The 26419-nt window shown below is 37.9% G+C and overlaps 1 protein-coding gene across 1 annotated transcript in view; it reads left to right on the top strand.

The window, feature by feature from the left end:
* LOC108270555 (adhesion G-protein coupled receptor D2) overlaps positions 1–26419 on the top strand; it is a 68535-nt gene that overhangs the window by 35042 nt on the left and 7074 nt on the right. Inside the window, exons 21-24 of the mRNA XM_017477380.3 lie at positions 1247–1288; positions 4505–4558; positions 6667–6823; positions 21028–21110. Of these exons, the coding sequence (XP_017332869.1) occupies positions 1247–1288; positions 4505–4558; positions 6667–6823; positions 21028–21110 (336 nt within the window). The remainder of the gene's footprint in view (positions 1–1246; positions 1289–4504; positions 4559–6666; positions 6824–21027; positions 21111–26419) is intronic.

The raw sequence follows: 26419 nt of genomic DNA, 5'->3' as shown, positions 1-26419 counted from the left end.
TCACGCATGAATTCATAAGACTCGCGTCGTAGATAAGGTTAACTCTTCATTAGTTTGTGATTAGTACATGCCTTCATTAGCTCATATTTAAGTAAGTATTGATTCAGGTATTAGTGAATAATTATTCATTATTGTAACATGTTGCTATAAATAATGAGAACAATAATAATAATAATAATAATAATAATAATAATAATAATAATAATACTAATAATAATATTTTTAAAAAGTTGGATATATCACTTTCAGCACTTAAAAAAATCCAGGAATTGTTTACATCTTGACACAGCTCAGAAATATAGTAAGGATAACTTGGGAAGGCTTCACCCATGACTTTGGCAAAATGACGCGTAGTGGCACCCAGAAGTTCACATTTGGATCAGGCCTCCATCAAATTGTCAATGGTGATACATTGATCTCTAGCTGTGGCAAATTGGATTTTACAAACTCTTGGTTGATTGATGGCTGGGTGTCATAAATGTGGAGCAGCCTTTTGGGTTGTAAGCAAAATATTGCTCTTCATTTTGTACGTTCAGTGTATATGTTTATTGGTTGAACGCGATTTTTTCTGATCCTACTCAGAACTGTACTTTGTCAGTCGTGTCCTTTAGACCTCAGTGGAGAGCAGGAGTGTATTTATTGTATGAGAAGAAAAGTAAATTGTGAACCTAACCTAACCTTTCAATAAAGGACGATGCTGGAAATATAATAGATAGAAAGATAGCTACAAATTCACCACAATATCTGCCACTCATTGTCCACCCAAGGGTATCTTAATCACGCTTCGCTCAGCATTGGATAATCTAGCTTTTTTGTGGGCTTGAAGTAGTTTTCCTATTCTTACATTTATCTTTTCTGCTGATTGGTGTGTACTTAGCGTGCTGTCTTCTCTCCTGTCTGTGCTTCCTTTCTGTGATTCTCTTATAGACTGGGCACTTCAACATGACACTTAAAGTTCTAATATGTGAGCTCCTATGTGTAGAGAAAGTGCGAGAGGGGACCCTGGGTTAAGATTTTTGATTGGGTTATGTATTTACAAATGATTTTTTTTTTCCTCAAAACTGCTCCTAAGATAAAGATTAGACTTATTTGTGTAATGTATGGCTGAGTGTTAGTAGGTGGCATTTTGTACTTCTTTAATGAAATAATAATAATAATAATAATAATAATAATAATAAAGAAAATAGCCTTAACAGCTTCTTTCTTTTTTTATGTTCTTTCTGTTTCCCTTTTTTTTTTTTTGCAGGGTCTCTTTATCTTCCTGATATATGGCGTGTACAACACGGAGGTGAGTCTGCAGTGTGTCTCAAGGCTGACTGAGTGAGTGAGAGAAATGACAAGTTTCTGATGGCCCCCCACCAATGGGATATGTTTTTTTTTTTTTTTTCTTCCATTTTTACTTTTTTTTTTTTTCTACATGGGCGTCCCACTGCCCTTCATGCTTGGGTTAACTTATATGCATCCAGGTCTGCCATTAACCACTGACACGCAGAGTAAAGAGCTAGTCATTCCTCAAGCACATTGGCCAATATTTCACTGCCTCTTTAAGTTTTTAAACTCATAGCCCTCCATTTAACATTGTGACATTAGGTCCCTGCCAGGACTGGGTGTCTTCTCTGGAAGTTCAGGGTGAAAATAGAGAACATGAATATATGCAGGACGGCAGGTAGATCGCATGGTAATGTCATAGAACATGGCTATTAACATTTAGATGCTCTTTGAGAGGGAAACTTAAGGGTAAGGGTACAAGATCGATTTAATGGATGAGGGCTATTTTGGATAAACACTTTTTTTTGTTTGGTAAATCATCCTGTCTAAATTCGAACAAAAACATGAATAAAGTAAATAAAAATTAGCATAATGGACAGGATATAGCGTCTGGTTATAGATTTGTATGCACATATGTATCAGCGATTATAATTTGCATTCTGAACGATTGCTGGAAACTTTCGTTCCAAACCATATTTATTTAAATAATTAAAATTAGGTTTAACGCTAATTCCTATTAGTGATTTCCTACTGAATATTACTAGAACAGTTTGAGTAAACAAAACAAAGAACAAAAAGTTCTTACATTGAGGGAGGCTGTCGCGCAAAAAGCGTTTGCATAGCCTAGTAAGTGTGGGCAAGGTCACAGGCTTCCATCATACAGACTCGCACCCTCCACCACCTCCACTCTGACACAAGCTGAACGTTTCAACCTTTTGTCTTCCTTCACTCATACCTTTTCACTCGCCATAAAAGGGTGAGGAGGTGGCCCTGAGTCAGAGCCCTGCTTTGCCATAGCAGACTCTCTCTCCGCGGACTCTCTGTACGCATTGTGGAATAAATCATCGGCACATTCTTGCTTAAGTGGCTTTTTTAGTGCTTCTGAATCTATTTTCCAAATACTGCCTTTCCTTGACCCCGGGGTCTTCACAATTTGTGAGCAACCTGTGTTTGCTTTATGCGTTTTTCAAAGAGGGTTTTGTAAATATAAAATATATCAATCTTTCCCTTTTTTTTCTTTTTCTCTTGCTTGCTTTTGACTTATTATTCTTTTTTGCTCTCTTTTTTCCCCCCTTTGTACAGTAAAAAAATACAACCACAAAACACTAGCAAATGAAGCTTAACCTCGACACAGTTTAATTTTCTTTTTTTTTAAAAAAGAATGAATTAGATAGTGGAAGCGATGGGCCAAATGAAAGATTTGTTGTCTCTACTTATTCAGGAAAATCTGCAGGCACGATTAATGGTTCATAAAAATGTGTCCTCTGTCCACAGACTGTTATTTCCAAAATTGGAGATATAAACAGGAGATTCTGTGCTGAAGTTCGTCTTAAATCAGTGTATAAATGTAACACTTTACATTTAATCAATTTAGACACTATCTGAACATTATTGATGTGTTGTTCTGTATTATCCAACTTATTATTTGTCATTTAGATGTAGAAGTATAAATGCGTTGCTTGTTAGAGATGTTATTGCTCTCTAACTTCATTTAGATACTACTTAGAGAATACGTTTGGCATAAAACAGCTGAAAGGGACGCTTTCTTTTTCTTTTTACCCCTCATAAAACTTGAGAGAAATACAACCACATAACTTTTTCTTTTTTTTTTCCTTTTTCTTTTTCCTTTGAAATGAATTGATCTGATTTCCTTATTTCATTCAGTATGACTACAAAAGGCTTTGGTATTTCAATTTATGACTCACTGGAGAGGCCATGATAGAGAAAGCGTCAGTATGGGCGATGGTGTCTATGCAAAGCACAACCGTGAGTGTATATCAGAGTGACAGCATAATTTATGATGACGACAGGCTCTAATAAGCTATAATGCGTATTCAGCTAGGATGAGGGGTTGGGCCAAGGGCTTGTGGCACGGTGACTCGGGAAAATTTGTTGCATGTGTTATTTGTTGTACCGCCTCTCCGGCAGGAAGTAAACTGTGGATTTATTTTGTGGTGTAAAACCAAGGGTATATGTACAGTAAGTCTTGAATATTGAGCGATGTATTAGTGATTTAATAATCAAGATGTGTCTAATAACAGTGAGAAATACGCAACTCAGTTATAGTAGGGTTCAAAACATCCACTGGCAGGAACTTTTTTTATTTAATTAGGTATGAAATTAAAATAGCATATTAAGAGTAAGATTCAATCCGCCTTCACTAATATGGCAACATTTTATATATTTATAAATGTTATATATTTATAATAGATACAATGTAATGCAAGACCATGAGTCAACATCAGGTTGTTGGTCATCAACAGTTCAAATAGTGATACTATTAAAAATACATTACATTACAGAAATGAATAAATACATAAATAAACAAATGGTATCTGAACAGAATATTACATATTTCAGTTTCAGGATCAGGATAATATAGACTGATCAAAAGAATACATTTTGCACAAGTTCTTGATAAAGTATTACATTATAATGGTCTGCAGTTTGTATGTAGATTATATTTATATTTGACCTGTAAAACTCAATACTTTGCACAATCGCAAAAATAAAATATAGCAATAATTTTTGTTTCATGCTCGAAAATACCAAATTTCTCTAAGTAAAATGTCAGCACTATGAGCATATTAAAATAAATATCAACACCCCAAAAAATTACATTCATTATGTTTAAACATATGCACTCTTAGGAAAATGTGCTTTCCAAAAGCTTCTAGAGTCATTGCATGTGCAGTTCCATTCATCTCTCTTTCCCCTCACTGAACAAATGCAATCGTTTCTGGTTCTTTCCTGCAGCACTTTATTTCTGAGGCGACAGATGATGGGACAGATCGCTCTCCTTACTTTAGCAGCGCAGCGTGTCACTTTCATCTCCCATTACCCGTGACAAACTGGAACGTTTCCGCCTGCTCCGATCCTATAATACACAATGACTTTTCTGCAATTGCTCGTTGTTCGGTTTCATATATTTCCCTCCTTGGTTTGATTTTTTCGCTGTTTACTGATACAGTCGGTGTCTTTTCCATTGAAAATGTTTCATTTTGTTCTTTTACAGATACGCAGCACAGTCAACAGGATCAAGGAACGGAGAAAAGCCAGAAATTTTTCTGTAAGCTGTATACAATGTGGTGTATGCATCCGATTCTATGTTTACCCGAGTCCGATTATATACAGTTTTATAAGTATCAGTACGAAACTGAGCAATTTAGTGCATTTCTATAATTCTACAATAAAAGAGCGTCATTATCATTTTATTTCAGTGTAGCTGACGGGGATTTTCTGATAAAATAGCTTATCTTGGCAGTCAGTTTTATTTATTTATTTATTTATTTATTTATTTATTTTTATAGTTCTTCTCACTCGTCCTCTTTTTGCACTCTGGCCACCTCAATCCCAGGAATGTCAGCCGGCAGCCCAGGGTTACAAGTTTTCTAATCCTGCACAAGCTTGTCCCTTGATATTAAACTGTCAGTTCAGTATTTATATGCAGTGCTGCTGTTCGTTGGAGATCACTTAGCTCCTGCAGTTTAAAAGTAGTTAATAGCCGCTTCCTCCCTGTCCCCCTCACCTCTGTGCTCCTCACAAACACACACACACACACACACACACACACACACACACACACACACACACACACACAATACACTCCCCCTTTAAGTCCACCATGGCAAGTTGTCCCTTTATGAATGATCATATTAACTCTTCTCCAGGCTAGTCATGGTTTATAGCCTCCGGCAGTTTGTCCCTCTTGGTCTGGGCGTGCCACCTGGTCATTGCGAGCCGAATGAGACAATTTCTAAAGGTAGATTGATTTTAGAATACAGCCCAGCCCCCTCTTCCCTTTGACCCCAACTTGACAGATCTGACACCATTAAGACTGAGGCTAGTAAAAAATGTCTGGTGCCCCAAACGCCAGTGCCAGGCAGCAGCTGATATATATCGTAACACACTGTATTAGCAGTGGGACCCTTTTGCCCTCTCTGGGCAATTTAACAATTTCCTAAGTCCACAGGATGGGAGCTGTATGCTGCGAATGCCTAATGCTGTTTTGCTTCATAAATCTGTGGGGACACATTCTGTATCAAGCAGAGTACTGTGATATTGCACGTGCTCCAGAGTAGCATGAGAACATATGCTGCTCTTTATTGGACAGGAGCACTGTGTACAGAATGCTCCAGTGCCACTAGCATAGGTATGGAGATGGACTGTCTTCTCAGTTCTTTCCAGTTTATTGTGATTACGGGGCCTTGTTTAATGGCTGTGGTTTGAATGTTAAAAAAAAAAAAAAATACTTATTGCACTACTATTGAGTGCACTACTTATTGCTGCACTACTTATACTGAGTTGACCAAATGCTTGGTTATGGCACCACTGATGACACAAATCAGTTAAATCACCTGTAAACGTTTAGTTTAAAGCCTACTGACCCTTCAGCTTCTTCGATGATATTTTATTTTTCATTCCTAATATTTTGAAGCAGGCCTGACCATTGGCATTAACGTGCTTAATTCCAACTGTCTCGTGACCTGAATGACCTCACACTTGTACACACTGTGGCAGATTGCTTGGAGGAATAAAGCTGTCAGTTGTACCGGCCAAATAAAAAACGACCCCTCTTTCAATACTTGCAGGGTCTGGGTCCATGACAGGCCTGAAATATAGATATGAATTGGAAGCAGATTAGTTTTTTGATTCTAATTCAAGTTTTGACACGATACAGGATGGAAACGAGCCAGGTTATATGCTGCATATGTGTGCATTTTCAACAGTGTGAAAAAGCCATGGGTTCTGAGGACTTGGCGGATGACAATTGCCTTGATGATTTCATGAAAGAAAAAAAAAAGAAAAAAACATAAAAGAGATCGTGTATAGCCAAGCTTTGGTCACGGTGTGTAAAAATATCTTTTCTTGGCAAAAAGTGATTGAATTGTGTATCAAATGCGATGCATGTATGATGAGTATTATAAGTGTGCGCAAATGTTAAAGAATATACAAAACATGTATAACAAAGCTTATAAAATGTATGCTAAAGAATTATGTATTTGGATTTTTACCCCTCACAAATGCACAAGTGGTGTTATAAAGGATATGGTAATGGTAAACAGTGTTAGAAAAAAAAAAAACAGTTTTCAATTAGTGATATTTCTCACTGTTCACATGTTTCATTTTCGGTTGTTTGGCGTGGTCTAATGGTATGCGATCTCTGTTTCTTCCCAGATCTGTGGCAGCTCCAGACTGTCCAGCTCCATAACTAACTCTCAGCCTGGCAGCTCCCCGGTGCCGGGCACTTTGGGTCGGCATGACTTTGGTGCCAATCAGCCAGGAAGCCTCTCCACGTCCAGTGATTGCGGCAGCCTGAGCTTCAGCACTGGGAGTAAGTGACTGAACCGACTTTAGCTCGGTCGACTTTCCATGCCAGTGCTTGGAATGCTTTTTCAGTAACTATACATTTGCCCATGTGTGTGTGTGTGTGTGTGTGTGTGTGTGTGTGTGGTTGTGAAAGTGGATATGTAAAGCAGAGCAATCTGTGCTGCATTATAAGTTGAGGAAAGAATAGTGAGTGGTGGGGAGCTTGAACTTCAGAATGACAGCTCTGTTTTAGACTGTAACATTCTCCAGACCCGGCAGACTGCAGAGCTCCGTTTGCCTTTTCTGACCTCAACATTATTGGGTTGCATCACAGTAATTGGCAAGGGGCTGCATGCCAGTTAGATTCTTCTAGAAAGAAGAGAAGGGGGGAGATTTTCACAGCTGGGGCATTGATAGGGAAGAATAACATCATTAATTTGTATGAAATACGTTACTCTTTATAGCTTACACGGCGTTTTACCAAAATGATGCTTCGTTAAAGCCAAGTGCCACCTCAGCTTTGCACGCTACAGCTCTGAGATTGTTTAATTAATCATTTATTTCAAACGTTCCACATAATGTATTTATGTAATATTAAATCATCATTAAATTAAAGCATTCATTTTGTAATGAAATATTAATGCTCAGTCTGTTTCAGTCGGTTCAGTTAAAGTATCAGTGTCCTTCAGACAAACTGATCTCGTAATAATTCCATTGTCATGTCATTTTATAACATTATGAAACACAATGTTGTATAATTGAAAACTTTGGCCATGTATCTGTCCCCAACCAAGCATGACAGACAGTTAAAGTAATATGTATTCATATTATACACTGAAATAGATAAGTTTTATTTCTTTTTCATGCATTGTGCATCTGATCTGGGTGTTGAAATTTTATAATAAATGTTTAAAATAATGTTTATAATAAATCTAATGCAGTGTGGTCCATGACTGATTAGCTATTTTTAATATGGGATGATTTCTCTAATGCTTCCATCTCACGCTGGGGCGTGTGAAGATAATGTAAAAAGGAAAGGATAAATTGTAAAACATACAGGGAGAGGTCCTGCATACATGTAAGGCTGTATCTATATTGCGTCCCATGGCACATGTAGCATCCATATGTAGTTTCTCTTATGTTACCAGGGTCAAGTATTTCTTTGTGAAAGCATGCAGAAGAAAGACAAACCATTTAAGAATGTTTTTTTTTGTTGTTTTGTTTTGTTTTGTTTTAATTGCTTCATACCTTCAAACGATTTCTATTGGCTGAGCACCCACCAACTCTTAGAGATATCATTGTGTGTCAGAGACATCACAAGGAATGATGGAAAGGACAAGTGGCTGTTGAGTTGTGAACAGCAACAAGTTTGGGTACAACACTGAAGAAGAATGAATAAAAAGAGACACTTTTTTAGAGGTTATCACTCTAGTATAGCAGGCCTTGCACTGTGTTTGGCAGTACTCTTACTTCTGTTCTCATTTTGAATAGATGTGGCCTCTTTAACAAAATCACTTTTAAAAGTCCTGTAAAAGGGATTGTTGTGGTTTTCAAGCACTAAAAAAATAAAAAATCTTTGTAGAGTCAGCTGTGATGCTTACTTGAGATATGGATTTTTGTTTATTTTGGTTATGATAACAACAAGCGCAAAAATTACAAAAACTACAAACTGCCCAACCTATAGGACAAATTAGATATTAAATGTAACAGCTTTAATAATAATAATAATAATAATAATAATAATAATAATAATAATAATAATAATAACGCTAAATAATTATTATTGTAATTGTTAATATTGCTGTTATTATTATTGTTATTATTATTATTAAATGAATGATGATAATAATAATAATTATTATTATTTGTTTACTATTACTATTTGTTTATTTTTGTTGAATAATTAGTTACATTTATTATTTGTAGTGATGTAATTTATTAGTATTACTTCATCTATATGATTATATTAATGTTTTTGTTTTTATCATGATTGTTCTTGTTGTATAGTAAGAGCCCTCAATAATGGAGAATACTATGTTAAAATTGAATCAGAATTATAGCTTAAATATCTCAAACACAATAATATGGCATGACAACACTTCATTTTTAAATATTTATTTAAGCGAGGAGAAAGGAATAGGTGTTGGAATCAGTAGATGAAGCCGTATGTTCCTCAGCAGGGTCCAAAATTTGAGGCTTACTTAATGTTCATTCAAGATAAAAAATAATGCACTTAACATTATGCTTATTATTGCATTATTTTGCATTGTGCATTATTTTTATCTTGAATCCTGATGTTCTGAGACCTCTGTATTTTGAATCTTTCAGGTAGGTTCATGAATTCACTTATCCACAAATAATGCAAATGTACTCCAGAGTGTCTTGGTTCTGTGATTATCTGAGTGTTTATGTTGTTTACTAGGAATTTATAATGGTATAGAATAAAAGGAAATAGTCATAATATGAACATTATTAATAACGTTATACATATATAGTAATAACGACATTAAAAAAATAATGAAACCATGTGCGATATGCACATTCTACAACGAATAAAATGTGCCTTGTCACATAAATGTAAGCAATCTATGTTTATCCTTAACTGTTTCTAAGTGTATAAAGGCTGAGCTTGGCAGTTGGATATAGAAAGGTTTTAAAGCAGCTGGAAAAAAAAGTGGTTCCAAATAAAGTGTGAGTAGCTGGCGAATGCAGTATCTGAGTATTTGATTGGAGCTTATTCTTGTAAATACCAAAATAAACAGCAAGCACAGTGTGCTGTCACTCGAGCTGTTGTTTACATTCCTGTCCTATTCCTCGCTCACCCTGGTGATGTTCTTTCTGTATTTCACAAATTCTCCTAGAAACAAAAAACCTCTAACACTACTATGAAAACTAGTTCTTAAAAATTGTTGATAAAAGAGTCTCACAAGAATTCACAAGTTTTATGAATTTCAAATTTCAAGTCCAGGATCATTTCCTCTTGAACTTCATAATGTAAGAATATTTGTTTCTGCTTCTGGTTCTCTGCTTTATATATGACCCCACCATGTGTGATAATAGGATCCGTGATGGATGGCAGCTCTGTGTAGTTCCCCATCCGTTAGAGGCATTTATTTATTTATGAAATAGTCTATTTATTCAGTTAGATTGCCAGTAGCAAGTTTGCCGCCACTAAAGGGTACAACACTGCCACCTGGCATCTCAACCATTACAGTTGCTTTTTTTGGTGGCCTGTGGATTTGTTGTACATCAGAGTAGGCTGGTATGTTCTGTCACACCCTTAGGCTGACTGCGAAGAGACGAATGGCAGGTTCATGATGTGTCCAAGCTGTCTTCTCATCTTGGGTTTTTGGTAGGCGGTGGCTATCCTCTATCTCACCAGCCTTCTCCTTAATTGTTGACAGATGTCAGCCTGAAAAGACCGTACTCCCTTCTCATGTGCTCATGTGTATTTATATTTGAGATGAAATGTTCTCAAGATTCAGCCTTTAGTGAAATCTGCCCAGGCAGAGGCAAAGAGCATGTCTAACAGCGAGTTGCTTTGGGAATTGTTAACAATCTGAGGCACCTATTTCGAAATTTGGACTTGAAAGTTGCTAAGGTTATGCTTAAGGTGGACTGTTTTTGAAGCGTTCGTTTGAATCCTGGCAACGCGGCGGCCATCCATGGCTACGAGACCAAGAGGGCAAAATTCCCCTTCCTCTGTCAATAACAATGACACTAGCCAAGGGTAGGTGTCTGTAAGAGGGCACTAGCCAATCATAGGTGTCTATAGTGCTGTCCTCTGAGTATGTTACTCTTCCCTGTGATGCAGCATGAGCAGCAGTTTGAAAAGATGCGGTTGGCTTGCTTCTCTGAGGAAGCATGTTAGCCTTCATTCTACCCTGTTGGTAGCTGACGTATGGAATGGGACAGCTGGCTGGTGGATGGGAATTGGTCAAGACAAAATTAACTGGGGAAAATTATACTGCTGGACACCTTTAGCATTATACAGTATACATTACTTTAGGTTTGGGGTTTAGTTGCATCTGGTATTTCCAGTGAGAACACACTATAGGTAAATTCAATTCAATTTTATTTGTATAGCGCATTTAACAATGGACACTGTCACAAAGTGACACGCAGCTTTGCAGGAATCCAGGTATACATTTTAAAAGTATAAATTTATCCCTAATGAGCAAGCCAGAGGCGATGGTGACAAGGAAAAAATCCCAGAGATGACATGAGGAAAAAACTTTGAGAGGAACCAGACTCAAAATGGAAGCCATCCTCATCTGGGTGACACCGGATAGTGCGATTATAAATAATTTCCCGTCTATAACTGTATATTATAAAGTGCTGATTGTGTTAACAGGAGCTTGAGTATGTAATTTCTGAATTCATTATAGTTTCTATTGTAAAGTAAAATCTATTGTATCAAACTGAAGTTATTAACTGTCCGATGATGGACACTTGAGTGCGAACTGATCAGAACTGCCTTGGCTCAGTGCCAGTCCCAATGCCAAATCAGAGTTTTCAGTCCGTGGCTCCTGCACCTTGAGATGTGACCTCATCTAAAACAGTGTGTTACATTCCAGCCTCGCCGTGGCTCAGTGCTGCGATGGAGGAATTATGAATGGTTGATGAGGGGGTCTGGCAGGTTGAAGAAGGTGGTCCAAGTTTTGAGGGTGGGGGTTGTGGGCTAAAACCAATGACGCATCGAGACACTTGTCACCCAACATGGCGGCCATAGATCAGCGCAGGTGCTGGCGGAGGATCGGCTGAGGGGTGACAGGGGAATAACATCCCTTTCTCTTCAATCGACAGGGCCCATAACTCCTGCGTCCCAAGGGTCAGATTGAGAAAGGCAATAGCCAGAGGCTGTGAAGCAGGGATGCTTAGGAGAATTGAAAGTTAAAGAAGCAGTGGCGTAATATTTTTTTTTACTTCCCTTTTTTCCCCCTCATGGTTTCCTTCATGTTTTTAAAAATGTAAATAAATAAATAAAAAAACACCCCAGAGAATCCATTTTCATAACGAACTTTGGATTGATCCTGTGCTAATGGTGTAGAATGGGATTTGATGGAAATGCATATTTAAATGTATTTTCATTTTTATTCCTAATGGAGAGTGTTCTTTTGATTGGTAGCATGTAGTTTGTATGGAGTGCAGATAGTAAAGGCTGCCGGACTGCTGTGTCAAAATCAGGATGCTGCCTCCTGCTCAGCCTCTGTACTCATCGCCCATTCCTGAGAGGACAGCTTTTATAGCCTGATCAATTTCCCACTGGCTTATTGAATGTCTTTTAAATGGCTTTTTTATTTTCAATTATAACCCGCCATCTCTTATCTGCGGCAGTGGGCCAACATTTACACTGTGGGATAATTTAAAACCCTACTTTAGAAAATTATGCATTTGTACCATCCGAATTTACAACCCCACCCCATGCTATTGTAACAACCATAAAACCACATGGATTGCTGCATTAAATTCGAAGTGTACATCAATTAAATGAAAAAAAAAAAGAAAAAGAACTATGCCAGTTAGTACATATTTGTTGTGGTTTAAGATGTCTATTTAATAATCACTTCAAAACACTCATACACACAGATTTCGTGATTGGTGGCCACCATCAGCAATGGAAGTAAAATTTCATTGCTCATGGAGATTTATTGGTTATTAAATTGAACTGGCTTTAAGGTGTTATCCTGGTGATGAAGGCAAACAGACTTCAAAAGGCATACAAGGAGTGCCTATGGTTATACGCTATGGAAAATGGGCTCCTTATAAAGGTTTGTCCAACCCATTGTGTCCCTACTGACCCAGTCCCATCTCTGTCTGTCTCTCTCTCTCATTCCATGGATTTTCTCCATCACCCTGGACTACCAAAGCAACCTGAAGGTGAAAGAAGTGCTCACTGGAGCTCATTGGAAAGTAGATGTGACAGTAAATTTTTCAAGCACCCCCCCCCCCCCCCCCCCTTCTCTCTCTCTGTCTCCCTCTCTCTCTCTCTCCCTCTCCCTCCCAGTGTCTCGCTCTCCTGCCCGAGATCTTGTTATAGCAGTCAGGATGAGACGGAGGTCAGGGCAGCAAGCCGCCATGCCTGTTGATGATTGAGGAAAAGAGAAGTAAATTCATTCTGCTCCCGGCACTTTGTCAAGTGCCAGTAGCTTACCGTTGAGAGCCAGTCACCCATCACTGTGTTACGGTCTCAGAGGTCAGCCGTCGCCCATAAATCAGCAAGGGCGTTGCAGCACAGCTCGGCAAGGAGCCAAATATGAAAAAGAAACGCAGCAAAGCTCAGGCCAGCATTGAAATCACACTAAGCTCCTCAGTGTGTATTAATTGTGGCCTTATAAAAAGACCACAGTATCAATATTTCAGGGAGAGAAAAAAAACCCTACCCATGTTCTGCATTTCCCCTTACACTGATCGTTTACATTGTTTAGTGGAACAAGGGGTGAAGTAATGCCTTTGTAACAAACTCCCTATCTCAATCATGAAAAGAATTGACTTTCGTTTTAGCGTAGTGACAATGCTTTTGATTAGTCCCAACGAACATCCTTCGAGTATTAATTAAAACAGCAGCAGATGTGCAGGTGCGGGGAATCATTAGAAAGGGGCTGGTATGTGGACATGTATTTCTTTCAGCATCCAACATCCATGCATGGCAAATAGGACACCTGAGAGGTAACAACCTTACAACTTCATAATGTGGGGGAAAAAAAAAAATAACAACAGGAACAACAACAAAGCCTGCCAATAAAGCCACCAGGTGTGTTTCCACGTGTGCCAGCTTCTCTCTGTGTGTTTCTGGAATGATGGGCTTTTCAATGTGAGTCTGTTTTGGCTGGGTTTTATCTCTCAATTTTTGTTGTGCCTGCCAGTAAAGGTGTGAGTTGTGAAAACAGCTGCGACGACTGTATTTTCCTGCTACATTTTCGTGTTGCCACTGGATGCTTCACAATTTTTGCAACCTTTTAAAAGATGCAGGTTCCCTCTGCTTTCAAGAAACCTCTAAAGCAAATGATTGCTAGGCAACATGTTTCTTGTTTTTATAACGGTTGATTATCAAAACCATGTCATAAAATTATCTATATCTCATGCAGCCATGTGCTAACATTTTGGAAGAGAAGAAGGAGAGAGGGATAGGAAAGCAGATCCAGTTGTTGAGCTGCTGCTTTCAATATTCTCTCCTATTAGACTGTGATTATCCTGCAGTGTCTGGCTTGTCTCAGTGTGAGAATGAGGGAGGGCAGGCCAAGAAACATGGCCACATTTTTTCCAAAAAGTAAAAACTTCCTGACCCAACTTTTCTTTTATAAAAAAAAAAAATACAACAAAAAAAATAGCAAAATTCTTTGGATTACAATTGGCATTAAAAAAAATTCCCTGGTTTCATCAGTTTAATGCTTTGCACTATCAAGAATCTAGTTATTGTTCATACACAGTGGATATAAAAGGTCTTCATACCTCTGTTAAAATGGTAGGTGTTTGTGATGTAAAAAATGAAACCAAGCTAAATCATGTCAGACCTTTTTCTACCTGTGTTGTAAAATTGTAACCTAATAATTAAAGCGAAAAAATTAAGAATCATTGTAGGGGGAAAAAATTAATAAAATGTACAGTAACCTGGTTGCATAAGTGTGCACCCACTTTAACTAATACGTATTTAAAGCCCCTTTAGATTTTATCACATGCCTTTGTCGATTTTGTGGTTGGCTTTGGGTTGCTGTCATGCTGAAAGGTTACATTCCCCTTCATCTTCAGATTTTTAGCGGAAGACTTAAGGATTTGTGCCAAAATCGACTGGCATTTGGAGGTATTCATTATTTCCTCCACCCTGCTTAAAGCCCCAGTTCCAGCTGAAGAAAAACAGCCCCAAAGTATGATGCTGCCACCAACGTGCTTCACCGTGGGGATGGTGTACTTTTGGTGATGTGCCGTGTTTTTTTGTGTGTGCCAAACATATCTTTTGTAATCATGGACAAAAAAAAAAAACTTTGGTTTCAACAGACCATAACAAATTGGATTATTGTTTTTTTTTTTTGTTGTTAAAAAAGGCTTCTGTCTTGCCACCTTACCCCACAGCCCAGAGATATGAAGAATTAGGCAGATTTTTGCCACATGTAGGGAGCAACCGTTACTTGCCGGAAATCACTGAAACGATTTTCATGTTGCTGTCAGTCTCTTCTCATCAAATTTAGAGGGACATCCTGTTCTCAGTAGTGTCACTGTCGTGCCATATTTTCTCCACTTGTTAATTATTGTCTTTACAGTGTTCCATGGTGTATTCAATGCCTTGGAAATTTTTTTGGAACCCTCTGCTGATCGATGTTTTTCAACAGTGAGATCCCGTACCTGCTTTGTAAGCTCTTTGTGGCCCATGGTATATCTAGTTTGATGTTACCAAGATGATGTCAGGAAAATCCTATTAGGAACAGCTTTACTTAATTTGGGGGTTAATCAGTCACTTTAATTGATGGCAGGTGTATATTAGTTAGTGTTTAACATGAGTTTGAATTCAATTCAATTCAATTTTATTTGTATAGCGCTTTTTACAATAGACATTGTCTCAAAGCAGCTTTACAGAAATAACAACATGGTATACAGATATTAAAGGTGTGAATTTATCCCAACTGAGCAAGCCACTGAGTGGCGACGGTGGCGAGGAAAAACTCCCTAAGATGTTTTAAGAGGAAGAAAACTTGAGAGGAACCCGACTCAGAAGGGAACCCATCCTCATCTGGGTAACAACAGATAGTGTGAAAAAGTTCATTATTGACTTATATGAAGTCTGTATGGACATGTCTGTATGAATGTGATTGGTTGATTCTGAACACTGCCACATTCCCAATTATATAAGTGTGTGCACACATATGCAACCAGGTTATTGTACATTTTCATATTTTTCATTTTGTACTTTAATCTAATTAGTATGTTCAAATTTTACAATAATGATAGATAAGGTCCTGACATGATTTATGTTGGTTTCTTTCTTTTCTTTTTTTTCTTTTTTTACATCACAAAAACCTGCCATTTTAACTGGTGTGTGTAGACTTTAGATACACTATACATTTAAAAACCTAATTTCATGTCTACTCTTTATGTCCCATTCAGTGTAAAATATAAAATGGAGATGGAATTGACATTCTTTGTAAGTTAGAGGTATGGTAATGGTAGTGTAAATTTAACCTGCTAATATGTTCTTGACGATGTAACACTTCAGCCATATTTATGCCAGTATACTGTATATAAGATAAAGTTTCTATCTATTTTTCTATACTGTGTCTTGGTCTAAATGTACATCTTAGGAAAAGTCTCCTGGTCTGTTTTTTATGGACACTACTATATACGCATAATCATCAGTGGCTTGCCACCTTTGAGTTATGGACTCCTTGAATCCACTGACCTTTCCAGTTTGGATGTCTCCTCCTCCCTCACACTCATCCTTCCTTCTCAACACATGTAGATGAGACAGAGCGCAATGAAGATATTTCTGATGAGTAGCCAGTTCATGGCAAAACACTAAATGGGTTCTCACTGTTTTGTCCCGCCCTTCTCAGGAGAAGATGGATTCCGACACAGGGCATTGCCATGACAATCGTCAAAGAGCCCAGGACTTGACAGAGCCTATATGTAAAAGCTGGACACCCAAATAATAATTAAATACTTGACTGTAATTATGTAGTCAAATACTTGAGCATAATTATGACTGTAACGTAAATTATGGGTTTGTATTAATGCGTTCATTATAATACGTTATAGTTCTTATAACAGCTCATTCACAGGGACTTGTATGTTGGATGTGCCACATAATCTAAGCCTAATAATAAATGCATCGTTGATATGGTGAAGTTTTCTGTTGTTTAACATTCGTGGAAGGAGTGTCGACACTTTTTAACAGGCAGTAAGTTTCCTGACACAGTAGTTATTTCCAGTTGTCACGTGAACGTTCCATAACATTAAATGTAAATACTGAACAGTTAAAAAGCGTGAAATGTTGTTCATTACTAAATGACAAAATGACAGAGGAATACCATCTCCATCGTGCAAACTCAAAACCTAATCAAAATACTCCATTTTAAAGTTTGTTTTGACAGTGTCTCTATTGGTTTATCTACATATTATTATGTTAACAGGTGCAGAGGCATTTGCAGTTAATTGAATCCTGAAAGTTAAGGGTCCTTTTGGGGACACAGTCTGGTTCCCACAAGGAAAGCTACTTTTTTCCCCCCACACAAACACTGCTATTTTTTATATTCAAAGATTCAGCCACAAGAGCATTAGTGAGGTAGGCACTGATGTTGAATGAGGAGATCTGGGGGTGCAGTCAGTGTTTCAAGTCATCCCAAAGGTGTTCAGTGGGGTTGAGGTCAGGGCTCTGTGCAGGACACTCGAGTTCTTCCACTCCAACCTTGTCACACCGTGTCTTCATGGCTCTCGCTCTGTCATGCTGGAAAAGGTTTGGGCCTCTTATTTCCAGTGAAGCTGAAATGGTAATGCTACACCATGCAAAGACTTTCTATACAATTGTGTGTGGCAATAGTTTGGGGAAGAACCACATAAGGTTGTGATATTTAGGTGTCCACATACTTTTGGCCATATTGCATATGTGCCATAGGAAGCCTGATGTTATACTGTGCAGTGCATCTTGAGACATACCAGATCAGTCACTTATCTGTCATTTAGTGCAGGCTCTAATAAAGTGTTGCACAGCATTAAAAGATACAGTGGCAAACAGAATCGTCTTCATAATTGAATGACTGGACTTATTTCTGTAAAATTATGGATTTATACTGACTTGCTTTCTTTAATTTTTTCAATATTTGATATTTTCTAAACTAATGCGATTAATATAAAATGATTTATATAAATATAAAAATAAAAAAAATCCGCCAAATTTTCATTAAATTTATGTGTCATTGAAGTACATGCTATTTGAACTACACAGTGTGTATGAAAGTGCAGTAATCTATGCAAATGATAAGATTTAAAGTAGATCCACTGAGGTTTACATTAGTCTTCTTATGCATAAATTTACACACACTCAGGAGCACAAATAGGATTTTTATGTTTTAGGATTTTCATGAATACCAAATTTCTTTTGTGTAAATGCTCATACAAATGATTGATGAATAAATCCATTCTTATCCAGCCCAATAAATGAGACTCAATGAACTTGAAAGACTTTTTTTTTGTTTTGAATTTGTTTTTGTCCATCAGATGTCTCCACCTATAATGTTATGATTATGACTTAATTGCTAATAATTTTTTTTTTTTGCCACATTCAAAAGTATAGGTGAAGTTAAATACAATTCTAAAATAAATAAATAAACCACAATTCTATTATATTTCCTAGTTCTTTTTAAAGTTTTTATAACATTACGAATCATACTGAACATGCGGTGACGTCATTAATTTGTTTTTCTGGTGTAGTGTTTAATGGGATTTCAAAATACGTATGCAATTGTAGAATTATATTCTACAATTATAAATAAATTCTATACTTTTTTGCAGCATATGTATGACCGTAATTCCAGGAATTTGATGATTGATCTGGACAGCACCACATTACAATAATAATAATAATAATAATAATAATAATAAAAACCACCACACAGCACTACCCATAGTTTATTGTAATTAGTCTTCATTTTTTAAAACCATAAAATAGGAATGTCTCTCAAGGTAACCCAAGTTTACATAACAGTGCAATTAGTGCAAATCCATTCTATCCACACCAGTAAGAATGAATAAGAGCTCAGTGTTAGGATCAGAAATTACCCAGGATAACCTTGAGCACTGGTGGAACTGGAGCAAGCATCATCAGTGCCAGTAGTATCGGCCACTCTAACGCTGTTGAATCTGCCAAGAAGACGAAAAGCAAACGAGTTTTGTTCAGCCAGAACTGAAAGCCTCTGTTGTTCTTAACTCAACATGACATCTGACTAGCATGGACTGTACATCTCACTTAGCCACAATATACATTCCAGAGAGACCTCAGAGATATGATAGATTTATGTGAACCCAGAGAACCCAACCAATTTGGGACACAGCCCTCAGCGGTGGGAAACAACGATATGCTGATCTGTTCAGTATTATTGAAGCCTTTTAGAAAAACCTAAACACAAATCGGAACAACGTATGCTTTTTCGCCATTTAATTTATTTACATAAGACTTAAAAAAAAATAGACAGTGACACGAAACTTGATAGAAATCCGGATACTGATTTAGATGCCTAAGATGCCTAATCTCATTTTACTTTAATTCTCTATGCTCATGAAGCCACCAGATCTGTGCCTTTACCTAAGAGAAAAGCTATTTAACCAAATAGTTGACTAAACAAATAGGTATTCAGTCTAGGTGTAAAGACCGAGTCCTGAGCACTAACTGGAAGGCTGTTCAATAGCTGTGGGGCTTTGTAGAAACAAACTCTGCTAAAGAACCCGTAGGAAGACGCTCTAATAAAGAACCTGCACTTTTTGATCATAGTAAACATGGCGTAGACTAAAAGATCACAGACTAAAAGTTTGCCCAGGTACCGTGGTGCATGACGCTTCAATGCTTTATAGATCATTAGTAGTATTTAGTGCTAGTCGATTTTCTGTGCGCTTAGATAAGAAAAAGGAAGAAAAGTTGTCAAAGAAAGGCAGAAATATCACTTCAGAGATATGGAATTGGTACCTAAGCAGTAATTTGCCGGTCAGAATTACGTCATTTTCAACCATGGAACGTTCAACCGACGAAGTGGAAAAAAATGGACGCCTCCAAGTCCATCTTTTATTAACAAACTCGGATGAGTGATGTGTATTTTCCTCCACAAACAACAAACTGTATAGTCAATGTTTCAGGTTCATAAAGCAAATATGTCTGTATGTTGATTAATCTAAAGCTAATACTTGCATATACAGTATAACTCATTTCAAGGTAAGAAGTTTTACTTTGTTTATTTATTTCAGCCATGCTGATTTGATGTCACTCCGTAAACGGGGAAGGAAATCGGAGTTGTGAAGAATACCCCAAGTTGACTTCTCAGTTGCGGTGGCATTTCATGTCGTGAAAGACACGGTCTCTGTGAAGGGTGCACTAATTTGCGCAAAAGTATTAACATTACCATCTATAGCACATGGTGCAAATGATAGTTTAAAAAAAAAATCCTTTATTTAAAACAATTGCTTGCACTATTTGCTATAGATGTTTGTGCACATCAATATTTTCCAAAGTTGATTCTAATAAAGAAAAAATGTTATAATATAGAAATTGCATAATTTTTTAATTGCATTGTGCTAGAACTAAAAAAAAAAAAAGAAATCTGAATGGTAAACGAGAATCATTCAATAATTTGAAAAAAATAAAAAACAAGATTTTTTTTTTTTCTCCCAGTAGTATTAATACAAAATTTCACTAGAAGCCAATGTAGTGCAGATAAAATAGGGGCAATAACATAAATTGAGAGTTTTACGTAATGAGCATGCACTTCTTCACAGCAAACATCATTTAACCACATTGATATACTATATACAGTATATACTATGTGATCAGAAGGCTTACTTCTAGCTGTGTGTGATTCAAGAAGTAGAAATACTTGTTATGTTGGACATGCTGCCATTGAGGGCTGATTGTAGAATTTACACACAGTTGCTTCCTCACAGCACCAAAATTCGATCCAGAGATCTGAGCAGTTCCACATGTTTTTTTTTTTTGTTTGTTTGTTTTGTGTGTGTGTGTTCGGGTGGGTTTCCTCTGAGCTTCCTCCTATATCCTCCCACCTCCAGAAAACATGCCATTAGGTGGATCAGTAACTCTAAATGACCCCTAGGTGTGAATGTGTGTGTGTGTGTGTGTGTGTGTGTGTGTGTGAGAGAGAGAGAGAGAGAGAGAGAGAGAGAGAGAGAGAGAGAATGTGTGTGCGTGCATGGTGCTCTGCAATAGATCCAGGGAATTCCGGGAATATCCCGACCGTCAAGTGTTCCTGGGCTTCACTGGAACCCTGACCAGTACAGTATGAATGAATATCCAATATATGATATCATTAGCCTAGTTTTCGATCATGATGATGACGAGAAGAACATGCATCATGGTTTTAGGTCTTCTGGGTAGGAACCTGTCATCTTCCAAACATATGCTGGTTATCGTTGTTGCAGACCTGAGTGCAGGCTTTGCTGTGTGTGCGTGTGAGTGTGTGTGTGTGTAAGCCTTTCTGACCATCTCACTGACTCATCATGTGACCTTGTCATACTCCACAGGGCATTTCTCCATCCCTTGTGTCCATGACAGCCTGAAAGAAGATCTCAGCTGTCTCGCTAGTGGCATTCACATGACTAGACAGGTACTCACTTTACTACCTAGTCTTATTCACATGATGTTTGATGTTGTCTTTTAAGCACCAAAATACTTCATACGCTCTTTAAGAAATAACACACAGAAGCTTAATAGTTTGAACCTATTCTGTTTATTAAAAAAAAAAAAAACCTGCATTCAGTTACATTCGTTAAAAAAGCTAAATGAATGTCAAAGGCGATGGCCCTCTGGTGGCAATCAGAAGAAAAGCTTCCTTAGTGTGTCCTCGTTCCATTCAAAGCAGCTCAGATGAAACTGAGCTACACTGAGTTTGTTTTATCAGACTCAGTTAAAGATCATTTTTATGTGGTCCCCATCGACTAGATCAGTGGTTCCCAAACTTTTCCAGGGCAAGGCCCCCCCAAATGGCATGAACATTTGACCGAGGCCCCCCTTTTGCAAGATGTCTTTAAAACACATTAAAAATACAGACTTCTGAATATATCCCCCTTTCTTTTTTATTAATAATTACATCTTGCATCTTTACATTACATTAGATTAGGAACTGATTGTGTGTGTGTGTGTGTGTGTGTGTGTGTGTGTGTGTGTGTGTGTGTGTGTGTGTGGTTGTCTGAGAGTGAGAAAGAGAAAATCATGTATTTATTTATTTATTTATTTATTTTTCACACCAAATTGTTGAGGCCCCCCGGGAGCCCCCACTTTGAAAACCACTGGACTAGATAGTAGACTTGACATATCTCTTGCAGAATCTGCAACATGTTAATAATTAAAAAAAAAATAATGAGAGACCATTAAAATTGCACTTGGGTTTTTATTTAGCTTAGAATAATCTATTTCACATAACATTTGCTTGCATATAGTCCACAAGACACAATAATAACTGAATTTACACAAATGACCCAGTGCAAAAGTTTACACACGCTTTATTCTTAATTCTTAATACTGTGTGTTGCTATCTGGATGATCAACGACTGTTTTATGATTTGTGAGAGTTCTTCATGAGTCCCTTGTTTGTCCTGAGAAGTTAAACTGCCCAGTGTTCTTCAGAATAATCCTTCAGGTCCTGCACATTCTTTGCTTTTCCAGCATCTTCTACATATTTGACTCCTTTCCAAAAGTAACTATATGATATTGAGATATATGATATCCAAACATTCACTGATGCTCAAGAAGGCAACACGATACATTAAGATCCAGGGGGTGTAAACTTTTGAACAGGATGATCGGTGTAAATTGTTATTATTTCGTTTAAAGATCTTATTATTTTCATTTACTACTGCTAAATAAGCTAAATAAGATATTTACATGGCTCACAGAAAACGAAATAAATAAGAATTTACAATTTACCCCCCCCCCAGGCTCTTAATGTATTGTGTTGCGTTATTTGGCATCAGTGAATATTTGCACCTTTTGTAATAGTCGCGTCCCTCAGTTGTCCTCAGTGTGAAACACCATATAGCTCTGAACATCATATAGTCGCTGTTTTTTACTTCACTAGAGGCAGTACATGAAAATCACTGGATTTCATGAGATGTGAATCAATCTGAGGTGGGGAACTTCTCTCCATGAGCAAGGTCACAGGAGTCCCTGAGGGAGTAGAGACAGGGTGAAGAAATTGAGGTGGGGTCTAGGGTTGAATGATACTCACTTGAACATGCATAAACGATCAGTGCAAATCGTTGTTGTAGCGCAGGGGTACAGATCCCAAGACACACAACTACTGATCATTCTCAGCTGTGCCAAAGTCCCGTGAAACACCAGGCATGTCCCGCGATATTTGGTGTTTTCATCCTTTTTAAACCTCTCTTGTGCTGAAATTTCAACATATTGATTCCATTTGACACAGAGTACCTCATACTCGCATATAATCTGGGCCTTCTGTGTCCTTCAGACGTTTTTTTTTTTTTATCTTCTTTTTCCAAATCCACTCAGCGAATATAAAAGTCACCCCAGTTCTGAAAAACAAACACATGCATGGAACAAAATTTGATTCAGAGTGCTTTTATGGTTTGTGATTTGAATTAATAACACATTATTATTTGCTTAGAATATTAATACGCGTTACTGAATCTGAAGAGATTCTGAAGACGCCGACAAATGACTTGGTGTATAAAATCCTTGTTGTTTAAAGTGGCAGAGAAGGCCAAACTACTCTGCCGAGACTTTTAATGAGATCTTGCAGTGCAGCATGGATTCTGTGTGGACTTCCACCAGTGAGCCAGGGTGTGTCCGTCACTAAGGGAGTTGTGAGCTTCCTGTTTTGGCAGTGTGCGGTTACATATCCTGACAAGGGACCTGCTGTCAGCCACAGGACTTCTCTCTCCCAGTTATACACACACACACACACACACACACACACACACAAAGTCTCTCTCTCCCACAGAGATCTCCTGATTCGCACGCATGTTACTCAGCAGCGGAGGTGCCGCACTAATTTTTGTCACACCTGCAGTGTGTTGTCATACTCGCTGCCCAGCCACACAAGAGGTCTGCCATCTCATTCAGACGAGGGGAAGAGACGGGAAAGGATAACTTCTCTTGACATGACTGGAATGTGCATTTCCTACACAGCTTTTTGACTGTTGTCTTTCGCAACCATTTAACCTTCAGCCATCTCTCACAACAAGTATGAAACTGTTAATGTACATCAGCGTGATAATATGATAATACAGCACTCACTCATATGTACAGTGAAGCTTTCTCACAAGATCTGCTGAAAATAGCATCGACACGAATATGAGTTTTATAAGAAACAACGGCAAACGCTTTAAAACCCAAGAGCGGCAACGCTCCCTTTGAAGTGATGCCCATGTTATTGTTATTGCTATTCTCCTATTTAAATCAATTCTCCTCAAAGCAGCTGTGCTTTCTTTTGTTCTGGAGATGCGGCTGGCCGTCTGAGGCCGGTCGTTAATGTGCCATCGGGGCGTCTCACATCCTCGTTAGACGCGGCCAGCCACTGATGTTATTTCCTGTGACTTGGGGCTATCACTGACAGGACACTTGCTCCAACCAATCTTTCAACGAGGACAGGAAGAGAACGGTGAACAACTTGGTTACAACTAACTTATTAATGGTGAACAACTTCAGGGCTCTCGCACTGCTGCAACCACCTGAATCCCAAATGCTATAGCAGGAAGAAGGGCAGGCCATCATCGCTCACTTCTGAACTCACACAGGCACCTTTAAGGACACTGTGTTATGTGTACCTTTAATCGTTGCCCATCAGGACTGTATTGTGGATTGTATTCACTAGTATTTAATTTCCTCAGAGAAAACGAGATGTTTTTAATGCTTGTGATTTGCTTGTTTTACCGTTCAGAACCATGTTTCATCTGTTGTGAGCGACACTAAACTCACTAGTCTAGGTCACCTTGCCCTGGCAGCCTGTGTGTGTTTTTGTGAATGGGTCAGAAATATGTGAGAGATAAAAAAGCAAGGAAGGAAACATTCATCCTGGTGACTGAATGTTGATTAATCATTCATGTAGAATGCTATATAGAGCTGTTCGTCTGCCCTGGCTCCACCTCTTTTCACCCCCCGAGCCATTGAAATGGTGGCGTGTGTGTGACGGACATTTCCGCCTGTGCCGTGGGCAGATTGGCGAGTAACACCCCACTTCCACTCCCACTAGAGAGGAAGTTGCTATCAGAGCACAACAGGAAAGGAAAAAAGGAAAAACACGCTGACATCTTTTCACTCATGAAATCACTTCCTACAGGCCGCACGTTGACCTTAAGCTCAGTGGTTTAGAGCAGGTGACCCTCGACATAGAGAAGAGATCAGAAGTGAAGTTTGTGAATCCTTTGGAACAGCTTGGATTCCTGTATGAATGACTCCTAAAATGTAATTTGATCTTTATCTCATGGGATAATCAATTAATAATAAAAAAGTAGTATCGATATTTTGTATTGGCATTTGCATGATGGAAAATAATTTGAACCTGTGCTGGTAATTGATGTCTGATGTTCCAATAATTTTTTACATAAAACAAACATTTTTGGTGAATTCGTTTTTTTATTTTTTATTTTTTTTTATAGTGAGTAGATTAATAGATGCTGACCATAGTAAAACATAAACATTTGTAGTTGTCGCATTTGACAGGGCCTAATTCTGTTCAATACTGCTGAATATAATTCTGGAAAAGTTGAAAAAGGATAAATATGCAGCTTTACAGCATGAACTATTAGTGAATGAAAGGTTTACACGTTGCCCTTTATTCTCCTAAACCTCTCTGCTGTTACTCAGTGATTTGGACTTATTGACAAATTGAGCCATGTCCAGCATATAAAGCGGTCTACAGCACTTGGAAAAAAAACAAAAAGAAAAATAGAGCACTTCCTTCCTGCAAGCATTTTCCTGTTTACCTCCAATGCGGGTCAGGAGCTTGAGATAAATCCATTAGATCTGCAGGACACCAACCTGGATGTGACCTCTTGGCTATTACGTATGCCATTAGGCTAAGTCAGCATGTACAGAAAAGTGTGACATGACAAAGATGACATGTGACTGTGTGACTGTGTGACAGTCACCTCTCTCTCTCTTTCTTTCTCTCTGTCTGTCTCTCTCCCTCTGTGTCTGTCTCTCTCTCTCTCTTTCTCTCTCTCTCTCTCTCTTTCTCTCTTTCTCTCTCAGTATTAGGACAGTAATATAATTACTGTTTTTTTTTTTTTTTTTCAAATTACTTTTTGATAATCAACTAATCTAGGAATTGACATTTTTTTCAAAAATAATTGAAATGACCAATAAGGAATTTGACGATTTTAATTAAATTTCAAACAAACTTAAAAATTTTAAGATTAAAAAGAACGTATTTATTGCTATCATGTGTCTAAACAGTTCTAAATCACTACATCTAGGCACATTACCTCATCAGTAATGAGAACAAGCTGCATCTGTGTCTGTAAAATGCCTACCTTTATAGACGGTGCCTTTTTTGCCACTGATACCGTAGGAAAATCCAGTAAACTCAGCCACAACCTCAGAAAACAAATTGTGGACCTGCAAAGAGACTCAAATTAACTCCTGATGAATGAACTTTGTTCCAAAAAGGCTTAACTGAACCCCAAGACAACAACAAAGGACTGGTAAAGGATTGGAGGCATCAAGTACCAAAGTATGTAAATACACCATTAAGAGAGTCCTACATTACCATGCCATGAAAGGCTGTCATACAAGTAAGAAGCCATACTGGAAGACCAGCATAATTAAGCCTGACTGAAGTTTGCAGGTGATCACCAGCCTTTTGTAGGCGTGTTCTCTGGTCAGATAGATCAAAATCATTTCTAAATCAAAATTCTAATCTAAGAACGGCATCACAACTGTGAAGCATAGGGG

This window comes from Ictalurus punctatus, chromosome 10, assembly GCF_001660625.3.
Source record: "Ictalurus punctatus breed USDA103 chromosome 10, Coco_2.0, whole genome shotgun sequence".
NCBI lineage: Eukaryota > Metazoa > Chordata > Actinopteri > Siluriformes > Ictaluridae > Ictalurus > Ictalurus punctatus.
Note: the sequence above shows the minus strand (reverse complement) of the source record. Positions and strands in the feature narration are given on the sequence as shown.